Source organism: Hemicordylus capensis, chromosome 7 (assembly GCF_027244095.1).
Source record: "Hemicordylus capensis ecotype Gifberg chromosome 7, rHemCap1.1.pri, whole genome shotgun sequence".
NCBI classification, from domain to species: Eukaryota; Metazoa; Chordata; class Lepidosauria; order Squamata; family Cordylidae; genus Hemicordylus; species Hemicordylus capensis.
Genome location: NC_069663.1, coordinates 23,542,952 through 23,558,887, shown reverse-complemented (window position 1 = coordinate 23,558,887; position 15,936 = coordinate 23,542,952). Strand labels below are relative to the sequence as shown.

General features: G+C 50.9%; 2 protein-coding genes across 9 annotated transcripts in view; one reads left to right on the top strand and one right to left on the bottom strand.

The window, feature by feature from the left end:
• The window catches only part of ERF (ETS2 repressor factor), a 38,743-nt gene extending 26,887 nt beyond the window's left edge, over positions 1–11,856 (bottom strand). The window contains exon 1 of one of the 4 annotated variants that reach the window (XM_053267882.1): positions 11,465–11,856. In XM_053267882.1, coding sequence (XP_053123857.1) covers positions 11,465–11,481 — 17 coding nt within the window. In that variant the 5' untranslated portion in view covers positions 11,482–11,856. Of the gene's footprint in view, positions 1–4,963; positions 5,011–5,075; positions 5,410–5,539; positions 5,559–11,464 lie in introns of those variants that run through there. The other 3 variants (XM_053267884.1, XM_053267883.1, XM_053267881.1) reach the window with 3 other exon arrangements.
• Positions 11,857–11,956: 100 nt separating this feature from the next.
• The window catches only part of CIC (capicua transcriptional repressor), a 43,324-nt gene continuing 39,344 nt past the window's right edge, over positions 11,957–15,936 (top strand). For 2 of the 5 annotated variants that reach the window (XM_053267878.1, XM_053267873.1), the window contains exon 1: positions 13,220–13,339. The gene's annotated coding sequence lies outside the window, so the exon portion shown is untranslated. Of the gene's footprint in view, positions 12,072–12,636; positions 12,869–13,196; positions 13,340–15,936 lie in introns of those variants that run through there. The other 3 variants (XM_053267876.1, XM_053267877.1, XM_053267874.1) reach the window with 3 other exon arrangements.

Genomic DNA, 15,936 nt, shown 5'->3' with positions numbered 1-15,936 from the left:
TAGCTGGGCCAGGTACAGAGCATCTATGCCTCCGGACGGCCTACACACCCGCCGCTGACTTTTTCTCCCCCCTCCGTTGCTTTCTGGCCGGCTGGCCCTCTTCTTCTCCCCCACCCCCGCCTGCTTCTTGGGGCCCCCCTGCCGCTTTCTGACCGGCCTGCTTCGTCTCCCCACCGCCTGCTTCTTCACCCCCCCCCGCCCGTTGCTTTCTGGCTGGCAGGCCAGCCCACTTTTTTTTGCCCCCACCCAGCCAACTGGCACCACCCGCCCCACTGCTTTCTGGCTGGCCAGACTGCTTCTTCTTCCCCCGCTGCTTTCTGGCTGGCTGGCCAGCTTCTCCCCCGACCCCTTCATTGCCTGACGCTTTCTGGCCAACCGGCCACCATTTTCTTTGCCATCCAGTCACAGCTGCCTCCGCCATTTTCTTCCCTCCTACCCATCCCGTGGCTATCCAGCAGCTCTCCGAACTCTCGCAAGAGCTGCCACGCACGGGATTAGCCACGGGTATGCCTTAGAGAATTAAATATACAGAAGATAGATAGATAGATTCTGCTTAATTTCTTTTAATAACACATTTTATTAAGCCAGGGGCTCTCACACTTGGGTCCCCAGATGTTGTTGGACTGCAATTTTTTAAAAATTACATTTATATAATTTTTATATTATATTATATTTCTATATTATTTATATAATTTATATAATTCCTCCAAGGAGCCCAGAGTGGTGTACATGGTTATGTTTGGCCTCACAACCACCCTGTGAGGTAGGTTAGGCTTAAAGGTACGTGACTGGCCCCGAGTCACCCAGTGAGTTTCATGGCTGAAGAAGCATTTGAACTCAACGAACCAGTTGATGCAGTTCGGTCTGAATTTGGATCGAACTGCGGGTAAGTCAAACCGATCAGCTGGGCCAGTCGGTTCGACGAACCAGCCCGAAGCAGTTTGCTATTGAACCACTCAAACTAACACGGTTTGCGGCCATCTGGTTTGATCATGAACCAGTTCTGCACATCCAAGCAGCCTTCACTGGGATTGGGCTGAGGGAGGCAGTTTTGCCCCATGTCTGCCTCGGGTGCAGTTCAACTATTCAGTCACTCCTGATGCAAAGGTATACCCAGAACAGTGATTCATACAAAGACCATGAGGACGAGGCTCCTCAGAGTAAGAGGGAATGTTTTCCATTCTTACACTAAGAACATAAGAACAGCCCTGTTGGATCAGGCACAAGGCCCATCTAGTCCAGCATCCTGTCTCACACAGTGGCCCACCAGATGGGAGCCCACAGGCAAGAGGTCTGTGCATGCCCTCTCTCCTGCTGCTGCTACCCTGCAACTGGCATTGAAAGGCATCATGCCTCTGAGGCTGGAGGTAGCCCACAGCCACCAGACTAGTAGCCATCGATAGACCTATCCTCCATGAATCTGTCTAAGCCCCTTTTAAAGCCATCCAAGCTGGTGACCATCACCACATCCCATGGCAAGGAATCCCATAGATTAATTATGCACTGTGTGAAAAAGTACTTCCTCTTGTCAGTCCTAAATTTCCCGACCTTAAGTTTCATGGGGTAACCCCTGGTTCTCGTGTTGAGAGAGAGAGAGAAAAATTTCTCTGTCTACCCTCTCCACCCCATGCAACATTTTATACCCTTAAATCATGTCTCCCCTTAGTCGCCTCTTTTCCAAAGTAAAGAGCCCCAGATGCTGTAGCCTAGCCTCATAAGGAAGGTGCTCCAGGCCCCCAATCATTTTGGTTGCCCTCTTCTGCACCTTTTCCAGTTCTACAATATCCTTCTTAAGATACGCTGACCAAAGCTGTACGCAGAACTCCAGATGTGGCCACACCATAGATTTGTATAAGGGCCTTATCATATTAGCATTTTTATTTTCAGTTCCCTTCCTAATGATTCCTAGCATGGAATTACCTTTTTTCACAGCTGCCGCGCACTGAGACGACGCTTTCAATGAGCTGTCCACCATGACCCCAAGATCTACACACACACACACACACACACCTTACACTGAACTTAAAAAAAATTAAAATCTTACACTCTCTGAAAGTCAACATTCGGGGCGGGTGGGCTGTAATAGTAAAGTGTGATACCAGTTTTAATTCAATTAGTAGCACACTTCAATGGCAGCACACTTCAAAGTGTTGACTTTCAGAGAGTCTAAGATTTTATTTTTTAAAGGTGCCTCCGCTTTCAGAAGTTTGGGAAAACCCTGGTCCAGACAAAGGCTGGTGGGAGAAAGAATGCTCAGGGCTCACCCTATGCTCCAGAGCACAAAGAGTTAACCTAAGCTTCAGATCTGGCACCTGTTTAAAGGAACATGTGGGAATTTTCCGGTCCTGACCCCTGCCGCTGACCCCTGGCGACCAGGCTACTGGGGAACCTGGCCAAAATATGGCAACAATCTCCCTAGGCATGAACAGTGACAGCTCAGGGGGAATGGAATGAAAGGGGGTGGAGGGGTGGGGGGAGGAAAGGCTACGCAAGGACCCAGGGTGGGTTTTGGACAACCAAGCACCCCTCAGCTCCTTCCCAGCACAAATCCTGACTTCCAGTGCCTACTGTTTGTTTGCTCTTCTGCTCCAGAGCAAAAGCACCGCCTGCAAGAGCCTCTCTGCATCGGCGGCATCCCTGCCCCATATCTCCAGCCCCCTTTGCCCTGCACTGTCCTTGGGCCAAGGCTGGATGAAGGGAGGTGGGGTTGAGACAGCAAAGGGTGGGTGGGGAGGGCCACAAGCCCAAGAACAGCAGCAGCCTAGTTCTGGTGCCACATTTTCTGGGCCCTGGTTATAAATAGTCAGCGTTATAAATAATGCAGCATTATTCTCTCTATAATTATCGGGTGGGAAGTTTGTGGCTGGACTGGCGTATGGCAGGACAGAGGGCCGGCACCCTCCCGCCTCCCTTCAGGCAGGCTTCCTAATTTACACCCATTCCTCACCCACTTATTGGCTGCCCCTCTGCCAGATTGACAAATAGGCCGGAGAACCCAACCAACTGGATCCCTCCATTTCCCGGGCCCCTTTGGCAACGACTCCACAGTGCAAACCGCATCCTTTTCATTTCGGCTCTATGGGAAATAATGAAGCTGAACTGTGTCCCACTGAAAGAAGGGAGGGAAGACGGCTGGGGAAGCTTTCGGGATCAGAGTTCCTGGTAGGCAGAGGTTAATTTTTTAAAAAGAGAAATTTCAATCCCTGGGGCTTAAGCCTGCCAAGAAGCCATGCCCTTTGATCTGGCAGCCCTCTCCCCTAATCCGAAATGTGTGTGGGTTGCCCATGGTTACTCAGGCGCAAGGAAAAGGCAAGCTGCCCATGCCCAGAAACGTCCTCCATATAATCCAGGAGGAGTCCCTGGCATTTATGCTCCAAGCGCCACTTCAGACCTGCTCCATCACCTCTGTCATGGGCAACTCCAGGACACCAGGGCTCTGAAGTATTTCCTCCAGTTTTCCCTTCTCTGTTGAGTTCTGTTCATAACAGGCAAAGCATCACTTCAGTTCGATTATTCTCTGTTTTCCTGCATCCTCCCACTGGGCATTTAGGGAATATTACCATGATGACGACAGCCCCTTCCAAATTTCACAGCATCCAAGATCCTGGCAAATCATATGAATATAAGAAAAGCCCTGCTGGATCAGGCCAAAGGCCCATCCAGTCCAGCAACCTGCTTAACGCAGCGTCCCATTAGGTGAATCTAGGAAGCCCACAAGTGGGGAAAAGAGGGCAAACCTCCCATTCTATTGGGGCTCCCTAGTATCTGTTGTTCAGGGACATGCCCCCTCTGAGCCTGATGGAAATATACAGCGACCAATCAATCATGTTCAGCCCTTATTATAATACAACTTTTCCACACACAAAAGTTCTCAAAGTGGTTATAGATGAAGAAATAATGGTTCCCTATCCCCAAAGGGCTCACAATATAAGAAACAAAACACAAACACCCTAAGCAACAAAACATAGACACCAGCAACAGCCACTGGAGAGATGCTGGGCTGGGGTGTGATTGGGACAGTTGCTCTCTCGTCTGGTGATTCTGAATAGCGCCCCATCTCATTGCCGGCAAAAGAACCAACAGTCTGGCCCCATCATGTTTACTCGGAAGGAAGCCCCACTGAAATGAGTGGGCCACAGGTAAATAGGCACAGGATTGCAGACTCAGCTTCAAATATGCTTCCAAGCACACAACTCATTGGGTGGCCCGGGCAAGTTACCGTACTATTTCTCAACCTGATCTCACATGGCTTGTTGGAAGGATAGAACAAGATGTGATAAAGTAGGAAATAAATCTAGGTGAGATAAAGAAACTTCCCTTTCAGCCAGAGCCAAAATATATAGAACCCACAGAGGAACTCATTAGTTTTAACATGAAGGCCTACTTTACATAAGTGATACTTATATCAGTCTTTTCTTCTTATTTCACCAAGCTCTGGGAACTCTTGATTGATTAAGTGCCACCAAGTCTGTGTCGACTCTTAGCGACCACATAGATCTTACACAAACTTTAAATCAGTTTTTACCCAAACTAGCTTGCTATACAAACTGTAAAACCCGTATAAGCCAGGAATGTCCGTTTGGCTTTTAAATGGCTCCCCTTACACTTTTCTACCCTACATTTACCCATGGACCAAATAGTTCACAAGTAAAAACAATGGGGGGGGGGAGCCTCATAAAATCAAACTGCAAAAAGAGAGACACCGATTAGAAGGGTACATGCCATTAAAAGAAAAGAAAATCCCTCCTCTTTCAAACTATTCCCCCCCCCCCGCACAAGATGTGACACATTCCAGCTTCTAAAAGTCTACTTTTAGCATCTCTTCTAGAAATGTCACTAGATTTCACTCCCCTTCAGAGAGAAGAGGGAGAAGAAGGACCACCACCACCACCCCGCTTCTCCCTGCTGTTTTACACTCTCCGCCCCAAACGAGAATTACAGAGGAGTTTCCCATCAACACCACCTTGCAGCGGGAAAGGCCAGGAATAGTGGCATGCGTCGCCTTCAGGTCTGCAAAAGGCACCGCCGAGAAAGCCAGAGAGAGAGAGAGAGAAGAATGCCGTGAAGTCACTTACAAAGCCAGGAAGAGGCAGGGCGGTGGAGGAGGAGGCCCGGGGCGGGGGGTCACTGGGTCTGGGAGCCCCCCATGGCCAGGGAATCGCGTCCCCCCGCGCTTGCCCCGGGCGAGCTCCAGACGTCAACCCGGGAAGCCGGCCGAAGGGCAGGGGCCAGGGAGAGCGCGAGAGCGAGGAGTATATTTAGCTCCAGGGCGGGGTCGGTTGAGGAAGAAGAGGAGAAGGAGGAAAAGAAGGAGTGCTGCTGCTGCTGCTGCAGCGGGAGGATTAAACTTAGAAGGGGAGGCCGGCTGGGCGCCTTGTGACTCCGCCGCTGCCGAAATAGCCGCGGGAGGCAAAAGGAAAAGTTTGTTCCTGCGTCTGAATTAGCAGGCAGGAACTAAAAACAGCTGCTGTGAAATCTTTGGCTGCTGCTGGGGCCGCCGCCGCCCCGAGGTGCTTGCCAGCTGGCATCGCGCTCTTGCCTTGCCCTGCCCTGCCCTGCCCTGGGCAGGCTCCGAGCGAGACGCAAGCACGGGCCCGCATGGCCCTTCGCACGCACACACAACACGACGCCTGCTGCCCGCCCGTGCGGTGCTTTTTTTCCCTCCTTCCCGCAAGCGGCATGTGCCGGGCCTTGTTGGCGGCGCCCTTGCTGCGCAGCGCCTCCTGCGGGCTGCCAGCGGCGAGGGCGGCCCGCAAGGAGGCCCGCTGCCCCTGCAGGGAGACAACTTGGGCAGTTGTATAGCGCTTTCCGGTGTCCAAAGCGCCCACCTGAAGGCTGGATGGTCTGGTTGGTAAAGCGTAGAGCACCCCTGCAATCCAGGGGCACAACCGAATCAGCTGCCTTTGCCTTGAAGCCAGGGGTTCCCAATTTTGGGTGTGGGACTACAACTCCCATAATCCCTCAGCTACTGTGGCGGTGGGGGATGGAAGTTGTAGGAGACCCAAAGCTGAAGGTAATCCACCACCTTGGGACTCAAGGTTGGGAAACCCTCCTGTAAGGTCTTGAAAGGTAAAGTTGCTGCGACCACAGAGCCCTGCGGTTGTCTTTGGTAGAATACAGGAGAGGTTCACCATTGCCATCTCCCGCGCAGTCTGAGAGGATGCCTTTCAGCACCTTCCTATATCGCTGCCGCCCGATATAGGTGTTTCCCGTAGTCTGGGAAACAGACCAGCAGGAATTCAAACCAGCAACCTCTGGCTTGCTAGTCTAGTCATTTACACGCTGTGGGGAGTATCCGCTATTAGGGATATGTATATATCGCTTTTCCACAGTTCTCAAAGTGTTTTACCTAGAAAATTTAATCAATAGGAGTTGCATATTGCAACTTGGCAGGCCCAGCCCCACATTTCAGGGGTTCCTCGTCAAACCACCTTCCCACAGGCCCCCTATTACCTGGGCAGCCTCTGGAAGGGTCGCTCTGCAGCCGCTGCTGCCGCTGCTACACAAAGGCTATGGGGAAAGACTGGGCTCAGGGATCAATACTGGGCCCTGGGCAGCAGTGCCCCATAGCTGCCCTCCTGAGGCCAGGGGCCTTGTCTAGGCTACCTTGCATGTTCATGGCAAAGGTGGGACTCAACTCAGGAACGTTCCACCTCCTGATCTGAAGCTCCGCCTCTTATTTTACCACATTCTGGAATTAGGGGTTTGGTTCCAGTTCAAGGCAATCAAGAACGCTTTTAGATTCTGTGTCAGTTCCATTCACTGAAAATAAAACTTCCCTAGAGTTTTATTTAGGTAATAGTTTTGGGGTTTCAGTGTTTGGGTTTGTGTTCAGGTTCAGTTTGACTGCCTGCATGAAAAACATTCTGCTTATGGTCAGAGGCCCTCTTCACTTATCCTTCATTGAGCTACAGAGCTAAAAGAAATTCTCACTTTTCTACTGGATTTTTTAAAAAATAAAATAAAATAAAGACATGCCTTTCACTTAATTGGCATCTGTTCTTAATTTTAAAATCCAGGGCATAAGAAACAAGCTTAGAACCATCAAGTCTCAGCATTATTATTATTTACATTATTATTATTTACATTTTCTATCCTGCTCTTCCTCCAAGGAGCCCAGAGCGGTGTACTACATGCTTGCTCCTCACAACAACCTTGTGAAGTAGGTTAGGCTGAGAGAGAAGTGACTGGCCCAGAGTCACCCAGCAAGTCTCATGGCTGAATGGGGATTGGAACTCGGGTCTCCCCGCTCCTAGTCCAGAGATTACTTAGCTCTGAATCTTTTCAGTGCCAAAGCTCAGCTCTGGAACATGTAAATGATTAATCAGGAACAACACTGAGCATGTGCAAAATACCGCTCTATCATTACAGAGTCTCTAACTTGAGCAACTTCTGTGACAGTATGCAGGCTTTTGAGCTCTACAGGATGGAATTCAACAACAGATAATGTAGCTTCTTGGGGAGAGACAGCACCCTGCAGGTTTCTAATATTATAATACAGCACCACCAATGAAGATGGACTGGCCTATCCACAGAAACCTAGCTGGAGGATATGTTTTATCACCCTGGGTGGGGACAAGCTTCGAAGACAGAGATTAGGAACAGAGGAAGCTGTCATATATACTGAGTCAGACCATGGGTCTATCTAGCTTGATTCTGTTCTACATCCCAGCATTATCCTGGAATCAAGGTTGTTCTCTTTGGAAAAGGCGCTAGTGAGAGTTGGGAGGTGGTAAGGAACATCGAAAGTCAAGCAGCACAGTGAAAAAATGGGACGACGACCAAATGTAAAGAAAACTATACTAACGACAACGGGCACAGCAACCAGCCTCAGAATTGATAATGAAGACACTGAAGTGGTGGATAGCTTCTGCCTTTTAGGATCGACCATCAACTTTAAAGGATCCAGCAGTCAAGAAATACGCCGCAGACTAGCACTTAGTAGGGTTGCAATGAAGGCCTTGGAAAGGATATTTAGATGCCATGACATGTCTATACCTACAAAGATTAGAATAATTCAGACAATGGTTTTCCCCATGACACTATGGATGCGAAAGCTGGATTTTGAAGAAGCAGGACAGAAAAAGTATTGACGCTTTTGAACTTTGGTGCCGGAGAAAACTTTTGAGGACAGCCAGGAAAACAAGTAAATGGACCACAGAACAAATCAATCCAGAATTTTCACCCAAGGCACAATGACCAGGCTCAAACTATCATACTTCGGACACATTATGCGAAGACCCAGCTCCCTTGAGAAGTCCATAATGCTGGGGAAAGTGGGAGGAAAGAGAAGAAGAGGATGACCAGCAGCAAGGTGGGTGGACTCGATTACGACAGCAATGAATGCACCACTGAGAGACCTTAAAGGCCAAGTAGAAGAGAGAATCTATCTGTCCTGGAGAGAATCTATCTATGTGGTCGCTAAGAGTCAACACCGACTTGATGGCACTTAATCAATCAATCAATCAATCAATCAATCAATCAAGGAACATCAAGGCAGTTCCTTTTCTTTTACCCTTGTTCACAGAAACACAAGGCACAGGGGGCATTCAATCAGTTACTGTACCGACAGCTTATTGAAACGTGCCACAGTCTTTCAGATCTTACAAAATGTTTTCTTCTAGCCTGAGCATTCAGAGCCAAAGCAAACGGAAAGAAGGCAGAATAAGTTTGTACATGTCCAGGTAGGGCTCTGGGTTGCCTGGGATTCTTTATGAACAAAAGATTCTTGGGCACGAGCTGCTGCTATGTTTCAACAGCAATCCCATACAGTGAAGAGGGCTGAGAGGATCTCAAAATGTCAAGTCCCTAAAAACAGAAGTGGTGCCAAAAAACTGCACGCACGTCAAGCCAGGGTCCTCAAACTTGGGTCGCCAGATGCTGCTGGACTACAACTCCCATCATCTCCTGCCACAATGCAGCAGGGGTGATGGGTGCTGTAGTCCAACAGCATCTGGGGGACCTGAGTTTGGAAACCCCTGAGTTAAGACATGCTTCTGTGTATAAAACCTTCTCTGCTTTGCTAATCTCACCTGTAAAACCACCCATGGTATATAGAAAATGGGGTAATCCCTCCTCCTCAGGATGGTCAGGCTAAAGGTAAAGTGTGATGTCGAGTCAGTTTCGAATCCTGGCACCCACAGAGCCCTGTGGTTTTCTTTGGTAGAATACAGGAGGGGTTTGCCATTGCCATTTCCTGCACAGTCTGAGATGTTGCCTTTCAGCATCTTGCTATATTGCTGCTGCCCGATATCGGTGAATCCCATACCAGCAGGGATTCAAACCGGCAACTTACGTCTATTTAGGATCAAAACGAAGATTGCCTCTGGGCAAACACTGCACTGGCCCAGCTGACCAAAGTTTTATCTTCTTCTAAAGTCATGGCGGGATGGGGGTGGGGAATCTGTTTGCTCAGCAGTTCTTTCTCTCCTTTCCTCAAGATCTAAGAGAGGAGAAAGAAGAGACTACCGCTTTCTAAGAGCAAAGCCCTTTGCCCATGAATACTTTGTACTTCAGTCCTGTCAGGAAGGAAAGACGCTTTGCATGTTCCACATACAGGCACTCTGCCTATGCTCAGATAAAGAGCTGTACAGAATGCAGATGTGTGACTGGTGGCAGCTGGTGTTCCTCCCAACACACTGACAGTGTGCAGAAGCCAGCCTCTCAGGTGTGCCCAGTCCACACACACACCCTCCACATCTGGACAGCACGGTAACAAGACCCCCTGTCCCTCCTGATTGCTGGATTGAGCATCAACGAACAAGGGGCACATGTTTAAATTAGACTCCAGGGAAGAGTTTGGCAACTGCACTCCTGGGAGCTTATTAGGGAGTTCTCCATGAGAGGACTAGCAAATGAGCTTCCCCTAAAAGTCAATTTGTCCACCTCTGACCAGTCTTTCTCCTGCAACCTGCACTGCAAGGGAACTGGGTTTTCCAGGGCGCACCTCAGTTTCTGCAGGACAAATGAGATCTACAACACGTGATCACGAAAGGCCTGTGATCCACCCTCTTTGGGAACATAGTTTGTCTCCCAGAATATCCCCCAGAATCCTCTACAACAGGGTTTCCCAACCTGTGGCACTCCAGATGTTGCTGACAACGCCAGCAACATCTGGAGCAGGGATTCTCAATGCTGGGTCTCCAGATGTTAATGGACTTCAACTCCCATAGTCCCCAACCAAACACCACTGGGGCTGGGGATTATGGGAGTTGAAGTCCAATACCATCTGGGGACCCAACACTGAGAATCCCTGGAGTACCAAAGGTTGGGAAACCCTGCTCTTCAACATGCACGGATTCCTTGGCCAACAGGGAAGGAAACCCCCCGCCGCCCCACCAGAAGGAGGACAGTGAAACTCTGGTGCCATCATCACAGGGGAGGCCTGAAACATTTTACTCTCGGAGTCGAAAGACAATATGGTGCGCTGCCCCATCAATGAACAGCGTGGCCCGGCAGGGAGAAGGAGGGGCAGTGTGGAACCTATGGTTACAGAGGCCTGGCCCCTGCTGCCCCCTGAGCCCATGCCGGCCCAAGCACCTAAAATGACCCTCCCCCTGCCTCCTGTCCTGCGGCTAGTTTGGCCAGATAGCAACTGCAAGAAGGATGGGGATGGGTGGAGCTGGTGGGCCAAGGCCTCAATCCCACAACTCAGATAAATCTGCTGAGAAGTCCTATAAGCAGAGCTCACTCTCCACACCCCTCTTTCCTTCTGGGCTGAACTGCTGCGCCAGAGTGACCCCTAAAGGGGCTGCATTTTGGCCCAGAGGGGCTTCAGTTGTGGATCCATACTCTAGCATAAGACCCCCCAATCACCGATCCATCCATACCAGGGTGAGGAAGATGGGGTGCAAATGGAGTGGAGAGGGGAGCTGGTCATGTGGTAGCAAGCATGGATTGTCCTCTTTGCTAAGCAGGGTCCACCCTGTTTTGCATTTGAATGGGAGACTACATGTGTGAGCACCATAAGATATTCCCCTTTAGGGGATGGGGCTGCTCTGGGGAGAACACCAGCATGCATAAGGTTCCAGGTTCCCTCCCTGGCAGCATCTCACAGAGAGGGCTGAGAGAGACTCCTGCCTAATACCTTGGACGAGCCACTGCCAGTCTGTGTAGACAATACTGAGCTAGATGGACCAATGGTCTGACTCAGTACATGGCAGCTTTGTATGTTCCTGAGTTTTCGGGGGGGGGAGGGGGGATGAAAACCCAAGCCAAACACTACACTCTCATTGAGAAGGGACCCTAAACACTGGCAGGACTCCCTAGCCCCGGGCGAGTTCTTTGATTTCACTACCTTTTAAGTAACTCATCTGCATAATTGAGCGACCAGACATGTTATGCAAGCGAAAGGACATGCAGCCAAGCCCTCTAGAGAGGAGAATTTGCAGGAATGTGTGCGTTCCTTCTCTCAGGAATTATACTGCAAACCCCAGCAGGGGTAGGTGGGGAGTGCGTTACATACCGAAGGCCTACGTGCATTTCCGTGGTACGCGCTAGTTTGCCTGTCTGGGAGGGTTAAGACTGCATCACGCTCCGGCTCACTGTTGGCTACGGATGCCAAGGAGAATTGGAGCTGCCCACTCGCTCGCATTCGCTTGGCATGCCCTCCTCTTGCTCCGACACGGAATGGCAGTGGGGCATTGGGCTCATGCTGGCGGAGAGGGAGCTGTGCATTGCACGCGCTTGTGATACGGGTGTGTGTGATGCACACACACAGGTGTGCACGCGGGAGGCAGCCGCAAGTTCTCTAGGAACAGCCGCATCTCCAGATTTCCCAAATAAACACAACTCCGACTTCTCGCCTGTTCCTGTCTTCCGGAAGGCGTCTTCTAATTGGCTACCAACTCCGGCAGTGCGGGCCAATGCATGTTCACCATGGTGACCTCATTCCTCGGCCGCCCCAGGCAGGGATTGGCTGTTGCCGGCCCCGCCTCTCCGATCCCACGTGGGGAAGGGGATCCCGGTCCGGACGCTGATTGGCCGCGGCGCTGTCGGTGGCGGCTCCGCTGTTGCTGAGGGGAAGCGCGAGGGGCCCGGCCCGGGCAAGAGAGACCAGGAGCGGACCACGGGTGAGTTAATGAATATGCAAATTAAATTCAAATGACCCTTCTGCGGAGGCGACCTGGGATGGGAACGAAGTCCCCCCACCCGCTCACCTCAGGAGTTGTACTTTGCAGCTCTGCGGGGGGAGGGGATGGGTTGGAAGTCACCAGCGGGGCTTGATGGGAGTTGTAGTTTTTCCTGGGGGAACCCCCTAGGATACCCTAGAGGGCGCGTCGCCTCCGCGGACTATAAATCCCATGAGGCCGCCGGTGGACGCTGCCTGTTGGGAGCTCTATGGCCCCAAAGCATGATCAGCCCTCTAGTCTTATTACGGTCGCGTTCCTTAGCTTTTCCTGTGAGGTGTGCTGGTCCTGAATACTATCACTCCCATGAGGGATCTGGCATCCCTGCCGCCCTGAGAAGCGGTGCGCAGGGCCTACTGGGAGTTGTGGTTGTTTCCGTGAGAACTTCCTGCTTCCTTTCATAACATTTCGAAGGAGCCATGACTACGATGCCCATGAGGCTCTGCGCGCCCATCTTTCAGAAGGAGCTGAGGCTTCGGCACAAAGGACGATGGGAGTTGGTGTTTTCGCCCTTCTACAGTTTAGGAACTCGGAGTACGAGGAATAGTAGTAAGAACTACAAGTCCCATAAAGTGTTGGCTCCTCCTTCCTGCCTCAGCCCCGTGTCGCGAGGCATCATGGGAATTAAAGTTTTTCTTTGAGAGTTAAAAGGCTCAGTCAGCTGAGGGTGAAAATCCTTGAGGACTACATATCCCATGCAGCTCAGAGTAACCCTGCTCTTCCTGTTCGGCTAGCACCAGGTAAACAAGTCTGTGCTCTTGCTCCACCTCTTCATCCCTATTGGCTACTGTACGTTGAGCTTCTTCCTCTTCTTCCTTCACTGGTCTTTTTACAGGCTACTGTAAATGTTCCTCTCCAGGGAGGGGCAGGTATACTTTTAACAGGCCAGCCACCCCCTTTGAATGCTGATAGGCGATGCCGAATGCTTGTCTTGAGGGGTGGGGCCTGCGCAAGCTCTGGTGAACAGTCATTGGAGGTTGTGAAAATCTGTCACATAGTTGTGGGTGCTGATTGGATAGCGGTTCCAGCTGGTCCAGATTCATTCACCATTTTGTCTGTTGGAGTAAAAGGGGCTCGGAGGGGCCGAGAGGGGCTCGGGCTGGACCATCGGGGGGAAGTAGAGGGGTGGCTGGACTGTACCAAGACTTCCCTGGATAGGGGGCTTCTGGCTTTTCTTAACTCCCTGGAAAGGGAGGTCATCGAGGTAAGAGGTGCGTTGGGAGGTACCAGCTCCAGTTGCCCCCCCGGGGGGGAATAAGAAGACCCAGGAAGGGTAACATTCTCTCCATAGCCCTTCAAAGGAAAAAGGAAGAGGGGATGGAATGCACCAACTTTAAGCCCTCCCCCTAAATTAGATCCTGGGAGGTATCAAAGCTAGTTCCACAAAATGGGGACCCCAGGAGTTGCTGAAGAGGAGACACCAGCAGTAGCTCCAGCTCTGCTGCCCACTTCTTAGTGGCCACAACTGTTATTGGTTCCCCCGCAAAGGGAGTTGGGAGGTGCCTGTTTGGTTGCTTCTGAAAAGGGGACCAGGAAGGCACTAACTTTGCCCGGGCCTCTTCCAAGGAATGGAGAGTGGGGGGATGGAGAGACTTGGGATGTACCAGAGGAGAGGGGGGGGAGAGAGACAGACAATTATGGGATGGGCTTGAGCAGACAGGGTTCCAGGCTGAGACTCAGCACCAGTTGTAATGGGATAGAGGGATGGGGTGGGGGTTGGGGATGCTGGCCAATGAGTGTAGTGGGGTGGCCGGGAGCAAGGAGCGAGCCGGGGCCTGAGAAGGTAGGAGTTGCATAACGTGGGAGGTGGGAGGCCTTTGGGAAGAGCGGTGGGTTGTACGTGCCTCTGCATCGGCATAGGAAAGCCTTCCAGCCTCTGGAAGCACTTGAGGTGAGCAAGGTCACCTCGTGGGAGAGGGCTGGGTGTTTAGGTGGCTTCCTTTGGAAGATCAAGCCACGTATGGGAGTGTGGCCCCCATGTTGACCATGGGGGGGGAGGCATGTGTATCTGAAAGTGGGGGTGAGACCCTGGTGGGGAAAAGATGCCTCCAGAACACCCCCTAGCCTAGGGGATTGTGCAGGGACACAGGGGGAAGTCTGGATCAAGGAGGGGAGGCACCTAGTGGGAAGTAATTTGTGCCAGCCTCGTCAGGTATTATCTGGGCTACTTGTTCAATGTCCCAGGGTTGCTTGATAATATGTGGGGTTTAACAGTAAAGGAAGAGTGTCTTTAGGCATGTGCAGAGTGCTGTTCCTTCACTATCAAGGACGAGGCTTGCCAACACTCTTGGATTGGCCTGGAGTCTCCAGAAACTGGCATCAATCCTCAGGTCACTACTGAAAGCAATTCTGGAGGTTTTAATAATGGGTGGGGAGGTGGGGAATATCTCCAGGAATAGTTTAAGTCCGAGCTGGCAACCTGACTGAGCTGCTGAGTATAGGCACATCTGGGATTAGGGTGAGAGGACTTAGAAGGCTATTCATTGTAGAAAGGAAGCAGAGGGGTCTGTGGAATGGTGGGAGGAGTTGTGGGGTGCTTAGAGAGTCTGCAAACAGGGACTGCTGTGGGGAGTCTGAGATAACCTCTGTTGAGGAAGTTGACACATGGAAGCTGGGGGCAGGGTGGAGTTCAGAACAATAAAGTACATGAGTACCATCCTTGAGTTTGTTGAGCCATGGTCTGTTTTTCCAGGAAGCATCTTGACCCTCCCTTTTTTGTTGGGTGGGAGAAAGGAGGAAACATGGCCTCGCTTCTGTTTGACTAAGTTAGTGGATGGGTTGGAACAGTGTCAGCATTCCTGGGCTCTCTCCTCCCGTCTTTAGGCACTGAGCGAGATGGGAACTAGGGAGGATTCCTTTGGAGGCCTCCCAAAAATCTCCTGCTCATCTCCCCACCCCTGACAGAGAAATGTGAGCAAAGAGGTAAACCCTTTCTAAATACTGCTCTAAGTTCACCCTGTTGTGCCAGGCAACAGGTAGGGGATGGGGCTGTTGTTCCGTGGAAGGGAATCCGCTTTCCATGCAGAAGGTCCAAGCCGGTGAGGTCCCAGGCTTGATCCCTGGTAGCATCTCCAGATAAGGCTGCAAAAGACTCCTGCCTGAAATCTTGGAGAGCTGCTGCCAGTCAGTGTAGACAGTATTGAGCCAGATGGACCAAGTATCTGACTTGGTATAAGGCAGCTTCCTATGTTCCTGTGTGTCCAAGACCAAGGGAACTCGGGGTCAAAGTGTTTTGAGGCTGTATTGCTCCCATGAAACAAGGGGGGAGATTGCTTTTACTGGGCTATCTAATGTCAGGATAGTCCCCAGGGGCTTCCTAGCTCCCCACCGTACAACACCCTGTCCCAAAGACCCCCTTTCTTCATTATGCACCTCGGATGTCTTCTGTCTCAGGAGCCAGAATGTACTTAGAGGGCTCTTTAACGCCACAGCCCTACCCTGCTTCTCCAGTCATATCGATTTATGCTCACTCCCATTCTCCTGTGTCTTGGCTAGTGTAAAGGCTCTGTCAAAACTTTTGTCTCTCTTCATCCTGGGAAGATGAGGCTAAACAGCTTTTTGCTTGTGTCTCAGCTGAGATGCTGTGGTCAGAACTAATGTGGCCCTTGTCAGATTCAAAATTTGGCCTAAGGTTAAAACAACAGAACAATTGCCAACCAGGGGCCTAATGTTAAACATGCTGAAAGTGCAAGCTTTCAGGTTACACAGAATGCTTCTTTAGATAGAAGTGTTTGATGGGGAAAATAAAAGCAACACAGAACCTATGATTTATTTACTTGGAAGGTGTGCACTTCCAGCATTTAGGACA